The 18524-nt window shown below is 39.4% G+C and overlaps 1 protein-coding gene across 2 annotated transcripts; it reads left to right on the forward strand.

The window, feature by feature from the left end:
- Window positions 1-963: 963 nt before the first annotated feature.
- Window positions 964-16834, forward strand: LOC123963307 (nectin-1-like). Of its 2 annotated transcripts, XR_006823154.1 has the most exons (11): window positions 964-1436; window positions 9457-9569; window positions 11025-11283; window positions 11954-12071; window positions 12261-12442; window positions 12554-12671; window positions 14160-14311; window positions 14427-14559; window positions 14682-14745; window positions 15460-15571; window positions 15709-15846. XR_006823154.1 is itself a non-coding variant. In XM_046040080.1 (10 exons), exons 1-10 carry the CDS (start codon window positions 1385-1387, stop codon window positions 16030-16032), a joined length of 1515 nt encoding a protein of 504 aa, XP_045896036.1. In that variant the 5' UTR covers window positions 965-1384; the 3' UTR covers window positions 16033-16834. The 2 variants fall into 2 exon arrangements, 1 of the variants encoding a protein (XP_045896036.1); XM_046040080.1 differs by lacking the exon at window positions 15460-15571 and having other exon boundaries at window positions 965-1436; window positions 15709-16834.
- Window positions 16835-18524: the final 1690 nt, after the last annotated feature.

The following is an 18524-nucleotide window of genomic DNA, read 5'->3' on the forward strand; positions in this document are numbered from 1 at the left end:
TACATCAGAGTACATGAACGTTTGGAATGATTAAGAGATGCAGGCAGTGCGTCTTTATCCTGTTTGAGGGTCACGCATTATCTTAACACCAGCCTGTCCCCCAGAAAAACAGCCTAACAGGGTGTTTGTGTAGCACATTATTACGACCCATATTAACAACCCATATTTACGTTTATTGAGGCAATGATTTCTAGTGCAAGATAGTAGACAGTAGCAAGATAGTCCACATAACAACGTGGATGGGGTGGATGATGGGATGGATGGTTGTGTCAAACCAACCCAGGACTTTCATGCAGGAGAGTGGCGTTTGAGTCCCATGTGAAACTCAGTAAATGGTGAGTTATTTTGATTTTTAGGTTAAGTTGCATTACTGAATTCTATCACGTGAGCTACTTGAGTTCCATCGTATGTTAAATCATGTGACTGATGTACTTATTTTAACCCAAACCACAATGTTTTCCTAAACCTAACTAAGTAGTTTTGTTGTCTAACCAAATTGCAACAATTTAACAACATTAACCAAGTGTGTTATGTGACTTGCCATAACGTAGTTAACGTTCGGTCCCCTGTCGCTGGGCTGGTACGGGAAAATGGATAAACTACCTATGCTGTCTGAAAAGCGTTTGCTGCCCTCTCCAAGTGTGGAGGAGGCAAAATGTGAAATGTGATATTAAATCAAATGCACTAATTAGTAATTCATGATCACAAATTTTTAAATTGTGCATATCCATAACACGACCTAGGCTAATCATCCATTCATTTAAGTCAGCCAGCACAACAGATCAGGTCAGGGCTCAACACTCAGTTTCATTACCGGGTGGTAGCATCAGGACAACAAACAGTGTGGAGGGGGCCACTGGGAGCTAATTCCTGTAGCTACGCCCCTGTCTGGGCCCCCAATTACGTCTATTGAGTCTGCTCATTTAAAATAGCCTGACTGCGCCTTTTTCTAATTGTGCACTACAGACTGCGGGCGGTTTGCTCAGCTCAGCCCTCTCACAGTGGCAGATAGTTGTAGGTCGGGACTGGGGGTAGGCTATCTCGGAAATAATCTGCCCACGCGTTAAGCTGCTTTATCCCCGGCAAGCCTCAGCCGGACAGAGACTGCTGCAGCTCCGTTACCAGCCAGAGGGAAGTCGGAATTAGAGTGGGAGAAAGAAAAAGTGACACAGGCTGCGGAGACAAGTTTGAAAAAATATTTTCAGGGTGACACAGTCAGAGTCAAGTGTGCGCTCGGTTTGCAGCATACATGGAGACCTGACTGGACCGACAGACCTGAAGCTGAACCGGCTGCCGTGCGTTCAGTCTGGGAGGCAGGAGACATAAAACAAAGTGCACACTGGGAATTTAACCACAGAGAGAAGCTGGCACCGGTGGTTTGGGCATGGACAACACTGGATTTTGGATATTCCTGATGACAACTTGTGTTATTCCAGGTAGGCTGTTCTGCTTTTCTCAGCACCTGTTCAGTAATAGTGATGTGAATCCAGGTGAAAGGCCTGTGAAAGGTGATTTCTCTGTATCAAATCTGTAGGCTACCAATCACAAAGGAGGAGATACAGACAGAGGGAAGAGGTGGCAAAGTAGACTATAGAAAGATTGTGCAGAGAACGATTCAGTGTCATGTAACTATTTGTACATTCAGTGTACAGAGAGTATACCCATCTCAACTTTGTCTGACAAACAACAGGTCAGTTCGAAGTAGAAATCATAGTTAATCACCTAATCATCTTTTGTATTTACCAACTGTATCACCTGTTCATTCCCTTTTGTATCATGAATTTTTATGAGCATACTGTTTTTAGTTTTAGGCTTTTATTTTGGTATCATTTTTTTTATATGCAGACTATATTAATAAACAGTGGTAATAATGTCTTTTGCCAATTTTACGTTAGTGTTACAAGTGTTTTGAATTTAAAGACTTATTATCACATGTAGCACACATCATTGTCATGTAAGTATAAGTTTCTGATAAGTCACCCATAATTAAGGGTTTTTGTGTTGTAATTCATTAATAATGATTAATAAATAATTCACTATGATTGGTTAGACCTGTTATAAGCTGTAAAAATCCCTTTGGATGGTTGTGATGCCTGCAGGTATAAATATTAGTGATATCTTTCACAATCTGGCAACCTTAAAGTTCTTATTATTGACTTGCAACTAATCTATAAAGCATCATGATTTATTAACTATTACTAAATCCATTAGTTACAACTTATAAACCCTTTATAGGAGATGTTTCGTGATTCATTTTTATTCTAAAAAGTGAATTCTCAGTATACTGTAGGGTATAGGTTCATTCATTTTCTAGCTGCTTTCACTCATGTTTGTTTTAGATTCAGTGCAACTCTGACACTTTAAGATTATCAACCTCCACTCATCTTCATAGCCAAATGTTTTAATCTCTGACACTACACGACTTTACTCTTGATCAGTGCAGAAGCCAAATCAGACGACAATGTCAAAGTAAACGTCGCCTGGTTTCAGCAGGTGCAGATGGCATCCCGGCATCTTACAGTGTGTGTGTTTGAATTAATGGACTAACTCTTGCCTCATTGTAACAGGTGCAGCTGTGTGACCACACTAAGCTGGGGCCAAACATACAGCTGGCATCAGAGTCATGGCTGTGTAATAAAAAAGAGGCGGTGGTGTACGTATTGACAAAAGTGATTGTGGCAGCATATGGATGCGTTGAGCTGCTGTAATTGCTTTTTTCACTCAGTCAGTGTTGATTACCCCCCAGAAGTAATTTTCTGGTGTGCATACATGCGTTTATATGTTATTACTAAGTGTGAGGCCGCACCATGTGTGTAGGATTGTCATGTTGAAGGATAGAGCAGTGGATTATAGTTGCACAGGGAGCAGGAAGGGTGTAACAACATGTTAGCTGCCAAGTCCCAGCCTGCTGATTGTTGCTGAGTGTCTGTCTTCTACTGGCTGGTGCAAACTCAGAGCACCTCCACAGGTCTGTCAGCCTCTGTAGACTGTCCCAGCGTTTTTCCACTTCACATAAAAGTTTGCAATCATCCACTGCAGAAAGACACAGAAAAGGCTGACTGAGACTAACAGACAGACATCCTCATACATTTTTGCATAATCCACTGTCCACAGCTGGAACACACAGACGCTACCCCACAGAAATAATCCAGCACAAACACACAGCCCTTCTGTTCCTCATCCTCTTTTGTTTGTCTCTTCTTTCTGCACCGCCCTCTCCAAAGTTGGCCCATTTGACACCTGTCTTTTCCCCCTCTCATTGTCTGTCAGTCAGTTGATCTTCCTCCAAAGCCTTTTTATTTATTTCTCTTCATCTCCTCTCCCTCTTTTTATGCTCCTCTCATGTCCCACAACACAGACGCAGCAGCAACAGTCATCATAATCCTGTGAGCTGCCTGCTGAACACAGGCCAAGTGCACACTCCACGTTCCTGCAGTGCCACTGAGATTACACACCCACACAAACACGCATATACACGTGTTTGCACATGCAGAAACCCCAATCAAAAACAATGAGAGATTATCATTGATTTATGGAAATGTGAGGAGAACAAGTGTTTTCTCCATTTCAATCAGGCAAAAGCAGAGAAGAGCCGACATAATTTTGCAAAGTAGATATCCAAAAGTCAGTTTCCGTTGTTCTTTGCTGTCCCACTGTGCAATCTTCTGGTAAAGAGCAATAAAGACAGATGCAAAGTACAATAACTAGTCACAGGTATATAGTCGGATCACAAAGCAGATGCATCGTGAAGGTTTTAGTTTGAGCATTGTGTGTGTGTTTTTGTGCATGTGTCACAAGTCACAAGTCCAAAGGCCAAAGACACAAACACAGTGTGTAATCCCCGATCAATCACAGATTTGATGGCCTAAAGATTAAACAGTTAATCTGTCCTCTGCTCTTTCTCTCTCTGTGCTTTTCATTTCCTCGTCGGTTGCATGAAGTCAGTTCATTTGTTTCTGCGCCCTTCTGGTAGCCAAATGAGCGAGGCTGAATGTAGATGTATTTTGTTCAGCCTTGAAACGTCGCAGCTTAATGTGATGATTTTTACTGACAGCACCACTGCAGATAAGAATGTCAACTTAAATATTTTCAGTCTCAGAGACATACTTGAAGAATAAATTCTTGAAGTACTGATTTGGTGCCAATTTCACAGAACAGTTCTGTGATTTTCTCTCATCTTTGTTGTCCAATTTTCAATCAAATGTTGCCAAACCCTAGTCTGTACAAATAAACTGATGTGGATTTTGATTCAAATCCCTTTTTTTAAATAAATTGTGTGTGTGCAACATTTTCAGATTTAAGATTCAAACTTAAATCTGCCCAAATAACTATCAATTTATAGCTGTTGGTTGTGAGGTGTTTTTGAGTTGTTATATGTTAGTCTCATTTAGTTATTAGTTCTTAAATATTTTTAGCCAGACAAGTGACATTGCAATGTCTGTCTGTCCATCTGGACTGAAATATCTCAATGTTTTGATAGATTTTCTTGAGATTTTGTTTTTTGTTTTTTGTAAAGACAGTAATGGTCCCCATAGAATGAATCCTAATGACTTTGGTGATCCCCTGACTTTTCATCTAGCGCCACAATGAGGTCGACATTTTGCGTTTAAGTGAAAGGTCTTGACGACTATTTGATGGATTTCTGTGAAATTTGGTACAGACATTAATGTCCCCCCTCAGGACGAACTCAACTTTGGTGACCCTTTAACGTTTCATAAAGTGGCATCAAGTCAATAATTTTAATTTGTCCATTTGGTTCATCACCAGATATCTGCAAAACTAATAACATTCCCATCAGCCTCAGATGTACATTGTGTTTAGTGCCAATAGGCAAATGTTAGCATGCTAACACACTAAACTAAGATAGTAAACATGGTAAACTGTAGCTACACCTGCTTAACATAAGCATGTTAGCAAGCCAATGTTAGCATTTAGCTAAAAGCACACCTGTGTACAGCCTCACAGAGGTGGCTTGCTGTAGACTGTTATTGTTTTACACAGCTCTTGGGTTGTTTAAAGGTGTCATTTAAGTTATTTCTCGGGTTAAATATTTGATGATGATTATATAAATTATATATTTTATATTTTAGAACATTCTTATTTTTTATCACAAAGAAACTTTCACATTTAATTAAAGGTTACATTTGTATCATATCTGAAATTTGTATTGGTGTATGCCCAAATCTGTAAACTCTATAGCAAAAAGAAATAGCTTTGATAATGAAGCTTCAAGGTACCTTTTACCATCTTTTTCCTAACAGCCTACAGCAAAACCTGCCACTTCCTCCACTTCCTCTCTGGTGGACTCTCAAACGCGAGAAAAGGTTAAAATGGCTTGTCACATAATGAGTAAGATGCTGAAAGATGGAGGATATGCATTCAGGATAAAAATAAAAAGCCCAGCACCACATTGCGACGCGCCCGCTGTCCTTGCATGTTGCACATTCAAGTGTGAAACAATATTGCTATTGTTTTGTTACGTTCCCATGGTCTTCTCGTGCCTGTGCATTGCCTTTTATGGATTATTGTCATGAGGACTGGTGAGGTCATTTCCCATAGTCTAAACAATAGAAGAATGTGAATGGAAACATGGTGGGAGAGATGTCGGGTCAATGAGATACGGATGTGTGTGTGTGTGTGTGTGTGTGTGTCAGAGACGTAGGCTCTGTCTGTTCTGCCCTCACCTAAAGCCCCTAATCAGCTCAGCAACAAAAGCTCAGTAGGGGGGACTCTCAGTGGGATACGTGTCTGTGTCTGTGTGTGTGTGTTTGTGCGTGATGGATAGAGTTCAGACAAAGAAGTCAGAAGCAAGTGAAAGGTATTTTACCTCACTGAAGAAAATTGAGAATCGGAAGAATGTTGCAGATTAACTATTTTAATAAAAGGCTGAAACCGATGAAAGTGACTCTTACATAAACAATAGACTCCTATGATGCATTTAGTAAGTATTACAAATCTACTAATCTAATACTGATTATAAAGCTACTACTAACTACTAAAGTTGTTTCTTACAGGCATAGAGGCAGAACACAATTGCACAATCCACAATATTTCAGCAGTAATTGTGAGCTGTCCATATGTACAGCAGCAAATGGACAATACATTATCTGATACAGATGCACTTTAATATCCAAAATGCTGTAATCTACTCACACTGCTGGCGTTCTTCTCCCCCAATGCCCCGCAATAACACGCAGAATGGTTTATAAAAGTGGGCACATAAGTCACAGTCCTCTAATACAAAACTACTAAACATATTGGAATAACAAAACACATATGGCTCAGGTTGTGTTTGACTTCATGTGATGATGTTGGACATATTTTTGATGTTTGATGTCAGCAGAGCAGATGGCTCCTAAGAGGTCTATCTGCTTTTGTGTCTGTTTGCATGCATAAAACATGCAAGAATGTACCATATACCAAATACATTTTTGCATATTAAATGCTTTATCCCGTAGTTTTACATCTTTACAAAAGATGAGACCAAACAAATCTATTAAATAAATGTATTCTGTAATCACCATTATCTAAATGAGGCTTTGTGTGTGTTTTGGTCTTTCAGGTGATTTTATAGCTCAGTGAAACATTTTGCAGGTCTTAGGAGGCGGCAAAGCAAACTTGTTGCTGTTTTGAGGGCACAGAGCGGCATGCTTCACAGACTTCTGACTTGGTGTTTGACCTCACCTCCCCTGGTTTATGGGAAGCTGAAATATATGAATCTGCTTGCTCTGTGTTTAGAGAGATTTGAGAATGTGCCAATACCATGACTCTTTACTGTATTTCAGAGCTGCTTGGCTTTCTGTTAACGCACATGCTTAGTCTGTGGTTGACCTTCAACATTAGATCCAAAGACTCCTTCTGAACAGTGTTGATGATGGAAAGTGTTGCTTTCTTTAACATAAAGAATTGATATAAATAAACAATGTGGCCGAGGGCTTGTGGGTATGTAGAGAACAGGATTGGACCCAGGATACACCCCTGGGGTGCACCAAGTCAATCAAATGAAATGACAAAATATATCATTTGTAATTGCCCCCAGAACAAAACATATAAGCCTTTTTATCATTTGACAGTCCCCTCTGTTGCAAAAAGGTTTTCTGATCAGACACCTATGTGGTAAAAAGTGTATTCCACCAATTTAGCATTGCACTCCTATGACATTGGTGGACTCATGATGGACAGTTTAAACCTGGCACCTACATTACCTACAATGCAACTTGACCACAGACAGTTTAGTCGGAGATTCAGGTGTGTTACAAGCACCAGCTAACATATATTCAATGTGAATTGTATTCCTTCCAGTGAGACATGGAATTGAACAAAGTTCAAATCAACACAAGTTTAGTGATAATTTCAAATAAGTGCAAATAGTAATACACGTGTATCTGAGCTAGTTCCAGGGAGCAAACACATCAAACTCCTTCTTGCTCCTCCTCTTGTGGATCTTAAGTTAAGACCCACCTTCTCCCCTTCACATCAATATTAAAACAACTTGCCCTATGACAATTCTAAATAAAAATAAAGACTGAAATGCAACATATATCAATAAACATCATTTTGGTGAAAGGAAAGTATTCCGTATGCACAAGTCAGTCACAAAGAGTCGACATCAGCTCAAGTGCATCATGTTCGTGTGTCGTATCGAATGCTGACCTTCACCTAACTCGTAAGAGCAGCAGCCTACCTGCAACATTGTATTGCAAAAAAGTGAAGGCCACAGACTGAGAGCAAAATGGTAAAAAGGCTGCAAGCTGGTTACACATTGTCGGTGCATTGACCATGACTCTAATAAGTATGAAACACCTGTAATAAAAATTTTAGAAGAAAAGGAGCATTGACTCCACTTCTGCTAGATTTTGTGCAACTGAAATTTAACAAACTTAAAATTACCACAAAAAAACCTTAAAAAAAAACATTTTTTATTATTTTCTGATTATTCACAAGACATCAATCACAAGATAATGCCTCTTAATATTGGTGCCAGTGCATCCACAATGCATCGCAAGACAACATATGACAATACATTTTAGTATTTATAAAATATCCTTCCTGAATAATTGTCAGAGGGAACGCTTTAGTTATGAAGGCTGCGCTGTCAGCCTGCTGTGTTTTTGAGTGGTTGCCCCTTTGATAGAGACTGGACTAGAATGCTGATGGACCGATCAATATTCCTCCATTAATAACATGGAAATATTGGACTGCATGATGGACCATGAACCATGGCACCTCATTATATCTGTTTTTAAAAAATACAATAAGCCAAACATGGAAATCACCCCTGGGTATGGGTTACATTCACACTGTCGTCATCTTATAATAAAGTTTCCAGTCATTTGGTTTGTGACATTAAATGTTTGAGAAAGTAAACAGCTGAAGAAACGTTTGCAGAGGTAAATCATACCTTATCAAATAAAGGAATGCTTTACAGTAATGTCAGAAATGGCTGTTTTTAAAAATGATATTTATTGAGAAAGGTTTTCCAAATAATGGGATTTTGAATAAATATTACTCTATTTTTACAACCCAGTGTCTTGTTCCTGTTTTGAGATTCTGATAAGATGCCTACTGTGGAGCTCTTTGGGATGACCTCATTGTCTTATCCAAAGAGGAAGCCAGATAGATCCTGGAAGGACAGTAGTATTTACCAGGTTTCAAGTAAAACTTTCATGTCAAGTTTTGAAGAAAAATGTTATTAGAAAGTGATTCCCCCCTTTAAATAAAGGATTAAAACAGATTACATTTCAAATGCATATGGTGAGCATACTTTATATGTCAGTAAACGTTAAGGCAAAGTTATACTTCTTATAACAAGTAAATTGGCAGCTGTCTGGATGCATTTCTATATTGTTTCTGTTAAGCACTTATGCTGTTTGGCTTCTGCCATGCTAAGAGGAAGAACTGATTTTACATGGATTAACCATACACTATACAACAGATATATGCTTCATGTGTGTGTGTGTGTGTGTGTGTGTACTGTATAAACATATGTGCATGAGAATGAGAGCAGCCGATGTTCTGTTCAGTGTACCATCCTTGTTCTTTATCCTGCAATTTATTCTCTATGAATTAAATATATAGATTAAATATGACGTTAGTTATAGTGTATCTGAAAACACCCAAGTAAACACACGTCACTCATGTACACTCAGGAAGTGACTCTGCTGTGGATTTGTTGAAGGGGATCAGTAAGTCAGTGGGATCAGTAACCAAACAAATCGTGCTTATTTATACCTCACTCTAATCCAAAACCTTTGCCCTGAGCTCACCCCTCGCCCCGGCTGAAATGTATCACCTTTGACAGCTCAGCTCACTTTATCAGCTCAACATGCAATGCTGACTGTGAACCACTTAGAGTTTGCCTATCTGATGCTGCCAACATGTGCGTATTTGTGTGTGTGCGCCCAGCGTAGGTGAAAGCATGTTTACGCCTTTAACTGTTGTGTGTTTCTCCTCCAGGAATAAATGGCCAGACTGTGGAAATGGATGACGGGAAGTGGGGGTATGTTGGCTCAAAGGCCGATCTCCGCTGTCGGTTCATCAACAGCTCCCCGCCGGTCAAAATCTCCCAGGTATTCAGTCGTCCACCTGAACACATGGATTACACCCAAGTGTATGCAGATTAAAACAAACAATACATAACAATCACAAAAGCAATACCCACAAGACATGCCTTCCATATTCCACATAAATCAGCAGAAACACTGCCACTGCGTTTATTGCATTTAAGTAACCTGGTTATTTTCATCTTTCTGAAGGACTTGATTTCTTAAGCATCCTGTGATGAATCCGGTTGAAACAGTTATTTATATTTTTTTATAATAACTATGTATTAAATGTCAATGTGAAAACAATGTGACAATGTCACCTCTAGTAATGAATCTGCAGATAAAGTTAGGAAGTAGCTGGTGAACATAGTGGAGCATTGGGCAGCTAAAGAGACAGATATTTCCCTCAGGAGTGGGTAGAGACCAAAAACAGCGCAAATAGAGAGTGAATATCGGACTTACATTCATCAGGTGGCCAGAAACACAACTAGATAATGTTGCTAACTAGTTTGTGATATTAACTCAAAAGGTGATGAAATTGTCAGTGTTGCATTCACAACTTGTTTCCGCTGCTCCCAAGTGGCTAAAAAAATTATTTAGGCTGCATGTCATCATTAATGCAATTAAAATATGCAAGCTTTGGTTCAAAGATGTGGTAGTGGGGAGAAAACTGACTTAATAGTTTTAATTTCACCAGGTTATGTCAGTGCATGTATGTTATCTACCAGATCTCGTTATTAGAGAACCATTAGCCAGTTTCTGTTGACAGAGGCCACATTCAAAAGGATCAGATGTGTCACAGGAAAGAGAAGTAGAGGCTGGATTAGCCTACACATGAATTGTATTCTTGTATTCTTGCTTTTAAGGACACATAAAAACATAATGTCAAAATTTGAGATTTGACCCAAGTATGCACAGATATTCTAAAACAACCAGTGAAATTATTATTTTTAAATCCACTTTAGGGACCATTCCAGCAGTTTGTCCAACCTGTTTAAGCCAATTAACTGGCAACAATTTCTAAACCAATTACAACTTCTTCACCATCTAGGAAGTAACTTTCATTTCAGTAAGACAAGAAATCAAGAAATGTCCCTGCTTTGAACTGCATTACCACTTAATGATAATGTAACTTGGGCAGAAAAAAGGCAGACTCTGACTATTGATTGTCTTTGTGAGCTGATTTTCATCCCATAATTTTTATAGGAAATCTTAAAACTTGAAGTTTGCCTTCGACCATTTTTAATGTAAGATATAAATATAAATATAGAGTAGCCTATACAATGGGTTTGGTATAATTGTGTGACTGCACGTAGGACTGAGGACATTTGATCAAATATACAGAAGCTAATATATTTCACATTAATCTTGTTTGTTTACTGTTGGCCTACTCAATATTATATCACTAATATAATTGTGTCAGATGTCTGTGGTTCATATCAGAGCTCCTCTACTCTTCATCCATCCTTCTTTCTCAAGGTAACATGGCAGAAACTGGTTAATGGCACTAAGCAGAATGTGGCGATCGCCAATCCCTCCCTGGGTGTGTCCGTGGCCCCGCCCTACAGGGACCGTGTCACTTTCAAGAACGCGGCAGTGAGGCGACGAACTCCGACTCTTGAAGACACTACAATCACCTTCTCTATGCTCCGCCTCTCTGACGAGGCAACCTACATCTGTGAATACACCACGTTCCCCGCAGGGAACCGAGAAAATACCGTAAATCTCACTGTCTTCGGTAAGCTGTACATAACCCCCCCTCCACAAAACCACAACTTGTTGTTTTTACATTTCAGTTTTTGGACAAATTAAACAAATGAAGTATAAAGTGTTGTTGTGATGTAGGTTAGCAGCAGTTTCCCTCCGTTTTCAGTCTTTGTGCTAAGCTAAGCTAACCGTCTCCTGTTTCTATCTCTTTTACCTCTCAGCTTAAAGCAAAATAAGCTTGTTTCCCAAAAGTATTGCTTTAATGTGTTGAATGCCACATATGCAAGTCTTCACTGATTTAGCAATGTTCTATTTTGAAGGACTAATTAAGGATTCATTTCTTTGTCAAACTACTGTTTCCAAGGTCAAGACTTCATTTTCACACACATAAAAATACTGAAAACTGTTTTCTGAATCCAGAAATATAGAGATTTTTTGGGAAAATCATATAGAAAACAACCAATAATGTGAAAATGTAATTTTAATTGTTATTTCACCTTTTAATTTTAGACTTTGAGTCATAACTGCACGGTGGGATGAACACTACCTGTAGATAATAGATAATGAAGGCCAAATTTTGACTTTATAACCAGCTTTTTTAGAAAATGGCGTAATGATGTGCAAATGGATTTTCTATATTATCATGCTTTAAAAACATTATAGCATTAGATCAACTCAATGCTTTTTTAAAATTCCCTTAGTTCGCCCGACAACTCAAATGAGTCTGTCCACGCCGACGCTGGTGGCTCGTTCATCCAATCTGAAAACACCCGTGGCCACATGTGTCTCTGCCAATGGAAAACCACCTGGTACCATCAGGTGTGTGTGTCTGCTTTATTGAAAGCCAAGGAGTGTATTCTCCCTTGATTTCATTCTAGCTGAGTTTTACTGCAGCATGTTTTGTGATTTGTTTGGTGTCAACACTACTCTAGTTGTTGAAATCCCACAAATCAGCTCACACTGATGCATCTCTTTGTCGTGACACTGTTTCCTTGTTGATGAGAGCAGGTGGGAGACGAGGGTGCCGGGAGAGGCGACCACCCGAGAGTACAGAAACTCAGACGGGACATTCACCGTTCAAAGTGACTACATTTTGGTGCCCAGCAAAGAAACACACAAGGAGACGCTCACCTGTGTCACCACCTACAACGAGGAGGTCTTCACTGACAGCGTCACCCTCGATATTCAGTGTAAGTCTTTCTGACACGTAATAAATATATAACTATACAGGTAAAATAAAGTATGCAGGCTAAATAACAAGCTAAATTTCTGTTGTTTGTACATGTTTGCCTGTGTACCAGATGAGCCAGATGTTTCAGTGGATGGGTTTGACGGAAACTGGTATCTGAGCCGAGAGAACGTCCAGCTGAGCTGCCAAGCTGACGCCAACCCAGCCGTCTCTCTGTATCAGTGGAGACTGTGAGTACGACTCCATTTGTTTGTGTTTCACTCACATTTACTGTCAAAGTGAGAACGCCCAATTACAATCCATCAAGGAGGGTGTGATGCGTCTTTAAGTTGAGAAACTGAGATTCTCTTAAAATGGGTCACTTAAAAACACATTCTCTGCTTCCTTTTTTTAAGTTATAAACGCAACACTTTTGTTTTTGCCCCCATTCATCATGAGCTGAACTCAAATAACTAAGACTTTCTCTGTGTACACAAAAGGCCTATTTCTTTCAAATATTGTTCACAAATCTGTCAAAATATGTGTCAGTGTTCACTTCTCCTTTGCCGAGATAATTCATCCACCTCACAGGTGTGGCATATCAAGATGCTGATCAGACAGCATGGTTATTGCACATATGTGCCTTAGGCTGGCCACAATAAAAGGCCACTCGAAAATGTTTAGTTCCATCACACAGCATAATGCCACAGATGTCGCAAGTTTTGAGGGAGCGTGCAATTGGCATGCTGACTGCAGGAATGTCCACCAGAGCTTTTGCCCGTAAATTGAATGTTCATTTCTCTACCATAAGCCATCTCCAAAGGCGTTTCAGAGAATTTGGCATTCAATTTGGCATCCAACCGGCCTCACAACCGCAGACCACATATAACCACACCAGCTCACGACCTCCACATCCAGCATCTTCACCACCAAGATCGTCTAAGAACAGCTACCCGGACAGCTGCTGCAACAATCAGTTTGCATAACCAAGAATTTCTGCACAAAATGTCAGGAACCATCTCAGGGAAGCTCATCTGTATGCTTGTCGTCCTCATCGGGGTCTTGACCTGACTGCAACTTCACACAGCCTTTGAAGAGGATTGGACCAACATTCCACAGGCCAAAATCAACAACCTGATCAACTCTATACGAAGGAGATGTGTTGCACTGCGTCAGGCAAATAGTGATCAGATACTGACTGGTTTCCGGACCCCCCCCCAGACCCACCAATACAGTGAAACTGCACATTTTCGAGTGGCCTTTTATTGTGGCCAGCCTAAGGCACACCTGTGAGGTGGATGGATTATCTCAGCAAAGGAGAAGTGCTCACTAACACAGATCTTGACAGATTTGTAAAAATATTTGAGATAAATAGGCCTTTTGTGAACATAGAGAAAGTCTTAGATCTTTGAGCTCAGCTCATGATGAATGGGGGCAAAAACAAAAGTTTTTATGATTTTGTTCAGTGTAAATTGTTTGTATTGTCGTAGGTTGAAACTGGATAAATGTATAAATTAAGTGTTCAAATAATAAACTTTTATAGTCTGTATTTCTCTTTTTTATGTGAAAATTGTGCCTTTTCTTTGTTTGAGTACTTCACAAAAAACAAACAAGTCAAGTGCACATCAAGGTCACGAAGTGGAGGGCAATGCATCTTTAAATGAAAGTTATTCACATGGACAAAATGGTGATTGAAGAGACAACTTATTTTAAGTTTTATATTCTATTACATTCTGCAGGGTTAATGGCTCCATACCGAGCAATGCTGAGATCCGAGACAACGTCCTGACCTTTAAAGGGCCAATCACATATGACGTGCAAGGTACCTATGTGTGTGATGCAACCAACAGCATCGGGACACGATCAGCCTCTGTGGAGGTCAGCATTATAGGTACGTTTACCTGAAGTCTGGGGTCATTTGATCTGATGATGAGAGCAAATTTCAAGGAATGTGATTGTTTGAATGTTTATTAATGTGTGTGTGTCTGTGTGTGTTTTCTTTGTAGAAAAGCCATTACCACAGATCGCAACAGGTGATGTCATCAGCGTAATCGCCTTATTACTGGCTGCTGGAGTGCTCATGGGCATTACTATCACAGTCCTGGTGCTCAAAATAAAAAGTAGAAAAGACAACTCCTCGTACGTAATCAGTCCATTTAATTGTTGGTTGTCGTCCTTTGTTTCACACTCTTGTTTGTCCTAACATGTCTCTATTACCATCCTCATCACCTATCTTTCATGTTCTTTTTCTCGTTGATCAGAAATGACTCTCCGTCCAGAAAACTGTCCCAGCCGATAAGGAAAAGACCAGGAGATGATATCCAGGTAACCTATGTGTAGCGTTTTAATTTACATATCTAATGTTCAAAATTTAATGAAAACAAAAACTGCTATAACACAAGAGCCGTATCACAAAACAGCCATAGGCTATCTGGCCCAGTCTGGAGAAACTCCTAAAAATAAGGGGATGTATCAGTCCTAACTGTAGGATGTTTTTGAAGAGCAAAATACTCCAATCATTTTAGCTCTAAAATTAGCTCATAAAATAGAATGAAATTGAACTTTTAATCCATATTTTGGCATCCATTTAATAAGGAACGAATCGGCTCACCAAATGGAAACAATCCAGTAACACCGGAGATGACAGTTTTCAGCGTGGATGAACTTGGCATCAGCCATCTGTCAGACTTATCTATCTATCTATCTATCTATCTATCCAAAGTGCATTTAATTTGTTCCTCATGCTCCTGTGTAGTCTGTGTATGGAAGTTTGCTCATGAAACATGATGTCAGCATGTATTTCACTGTGCCACTTGTGTTTTAGTTTACAATAACTCACCAAATCACATTGTGTGTATCCAACAAACAAATGTGTTGAATTAATTTCCTTCCTAACAAAACATTTGCAAAGCGGATTTTTTTGGAAATTTTTGGAACCGACATTGTTTACATCCTTGTTTACTTACAAGCGCTCGTCTTCTTCTTCTTGTCTTTGTTGGGGCAATGCTATGTTTCTTGGCACGTTACTGCCACCTGTAGATGGATTAGTGTGAAACCATTGGCAGGACTGCATCATTACATGGCCTCTGAGCTTGTGCATGTGCACAAGAACAAACTAAAGAAAAACATTGCTCCATAGCAATACTAGAAGGTCAGAAACTTCACAGGGTATCTACTATACATACAGTATGCATGCATGCACATTATATCCAGCACATGCCAGTTGAAGAGTGTTTGTATTGTTTCTAATTTGGATATGTCTTTAACATGTCTCTCATTTCTCTACAGCATTCAGGACGGTTTTATGAAGAGCTTCCAAACACAGCGGACTATGTGAGCTACAGACTGGCCTGTAACAAGGAGGACTACCCAGAGCCCTACTCCCCTCCCATTAACCCTCCTCTCTCATTTCTGCCCCAACAACCCTACCACTCATCCCAACCAACCACTGCAACCTGCAGCAGCAGCAGCAGCAGCACCACCACGTCAAAGAACACCTTCTCTCCTCCTTCACATACCATGGCCATCTTTAAATACCCCTCGGTACCGGGCCTGTCTTCTCCTCCCCCAGGAGTAGCGGCGTACACTTTTCCCAAAGAGCAGTACGTCTGAACAGACACTTCATCACAAACTGAAATCCCTCCAGCGAGCTTAGATGAAACTACCTGATTTAAATCCAATTCTTTCCTAAGAGGAGGTTGTTGTGTAACCCTGGACTATCAGGCAGTGTCTCTGCACTGTCTGCACCACTGTGGATGGCTCTGGAAGTCAACAATGCAGCTTTTGTTTTTGGACTTGGAATTGATTCCAATTTTGAAACAATTTTGTCTCTTTTGACTGGTCTTTTATTCTGTTGTTTATTATTTGAAAATGGAAGATTGTTGAACCATGTTGCAAATGCCACAAAGTTTTAGGATAGAGGACGGTCAAGTTAAAGAAGACTGGGGAAACATATTAAATGGTTATATAACATTTGATTGGAAAATACTTCGAACTGACTAGATGGGATTATCTTTTGATGTCCAATGGTGGACCCCTTATTTTGTCCTCTCTGGAATCATTTTGTAAAAAAAAAAATGAAAAAGAAACAAAAAAACAGATTATTATTTCCTACTTAATCTCGAATGCCCACTCTCTTTATCCTGCGTAGTATACACTGACAATCCCTTCAGTGAGGACCAGCAGACCTCACCTTTTGGTTTTACCTCCTAATCTGATGTAATACTTTTTCTGTGCTTGTGTTTTGTATCATTTATGTTTTTCTTTGCAAAGGAAAAAGAAACATTTTTATTTACTAAAGACATTTATGAAATCGATGTTTTTATTTGTGGTATCTGTGGGTTTTAGTATTCATTGACACTGGTTGTTGCATGAGCCTTGACTTTTTAGCATTAAATAAAAATGATTATGTAAACTTGTATCAACAGTGACTGAAAACCACAAAACCATACAAACTCTTCTACACTTACTGGAAATAGTTACTTCATTCAGGGCCAGCATTAACATTCACTATACAATATGCACTAACAATTAAATGTTGACTGTACACTCGTTCCTCAACAATGCTTTAGAGTAATTCTGTTGGTATTTTTTGGTAGGTGAGTTTTTAATTACGCAAGCATCATGGCTCGATGGCAGTGTTGCTCTGTCCAACATTTTGGTCCAGACTGAAATATCTCAACTATCGGAAGGATTGCCATGAACTTTTATAATGATGTTTGTGGCAAGTTTTCATTTATCCAGTGCTCAATAGCTAAAACGCTGAAGTAACACAGTGATCATAGTAAACATTATACCTGCTAAATATCAGCATGTTAGCATAGTCACTGTGAGTATGTTAGCCTTCCACACTAACATGTCAGTCTTGTGTTTACAGCTTGTTTCTGCTGCACCCAAGTGGTAAAACAAAATTGGTTATTGCATGAATTAAAACTGCCTTTAGAACGTGGTTAAAGATAGAGCATGGGGCAGCTTTTTCTGTGTAACACGGTCCACCTTAATGTCCACATCACCAGCAGGACAACTAAACTGAACACTGATAACCAACGTGATACATCACCTCACTGTCTTACATCACTGCCAATTTCAACAATTACTAACCTAACAGGCAAGGTGCACCATATTATATAGTCCCGTATCTAAATTAATAAAAAGAATACAAATGGCATATATGTAGTTACCATTGATTAAATTATGCACATTATTTAAATAAACATGATAATGCACTTTGTGTAAAGATGAAATCCCACCCAAACAATATATTCCCAACATCCCAAGCAAACATGTAGCTACAGAGCTACAGCGTCCAGCTTTCATGGGGCGTTCACAGACTTTTCAGCCTTCATTTTCAGCTTTAGGTTCGGCGGCCAGCTCAGCAGTCCCGACTTTCCTTTTTTCACATCCTTTTCTTTTCATTCACTGCATCTGAACTTTATATTCAAAGTCTTGGAGAATATCAGATCACTATTGGATGGCTGGTGCTGCCTGTGGTGGACCTGAGAGTGGCTGGTTATGGTCTTCTGCTCTTTTCTCCTTTTGTCTTTACAAACTGGGTGCCTGTTTTTGCATGAAACCATTTAGATTTACTACAGAGCTCTCCACCAAACAGAATGTAAATGCGTGTCTGATAATGTGGCCATGACAACTCCGACTAGTGACATTTTACTTCTACAGGATCAGAAAAGACTCACCACCTGATGTTCAGAGACTGAAATACAGTGCATCACTCACACAGTCCTGCTTTCAAGGAAGGAAACCTATACAGTCATTGATGATTTTTTAATGTGCATGTGTTTTGAAGGTCACACATATTTTGTCAAATTTTCTGGTGCTCCATTATAAGGTATATATACAGAAGATATCTATTGTCACAAAAAGTGACATTCGTATAAAATTCAGTACATTCATGTAAAGCGGTTGGTTATATAAAAAGCATGTAATTGTTTTAAAGAAGTGAATTAAATCAGAATAAAAAGGACGCTGCATCCCAGTGTGTTAAAACCACAGAAGAGAAAAACTTCTGACTACATCTTCCTGTTTCGGGCGATTATTATACTTTTTTTAAGTAAGTTCTCTTGATGGCTGTGTCTCTGGTGTTATTTTTA

The sequence above is a fragment of the Micropterus dolomieu genome, linkage group LG23 (assembly GCF_021292245.1).
Source record: "Micropterus dolomieu isolate WLL.071019.BEF.003 ecotype Adirondacks linkage group LG23, ASM2129224v1, whole genome shotgun sequence".
Classification (NCBI taxonomy): Eukaryota; Metazoa; Chordata; class Actinopteri; order Centrarchiformes; family Centrarchidae; genus Micropterus; species Micropterus dolomieu.

Excerpts from the sequence above, each read along its gene's own strand:
- LOC123963307 (XM_046040080.1), top strand. The coding sequence starts at position 1,385 with ATGGACAACACTGGATTTTGGATATTCCTGATGACAACTTGTGTTATT. Across the intron at positions 14,312-14,426 it reads TGTGGAGGTCAGCATTATAG|AAAAGCCATTACCACAGATC; the intron begins GTACGTTTACCT and ends TTTTCTTTGTAG. Across the intron at positions 14,746-15,708 it reads GACCAGGAGATGATATCCAG|CATTCAGGACGGTTTTATGA; the intron begins GTAACCTATGTG and ends ATTTCTCTACAG.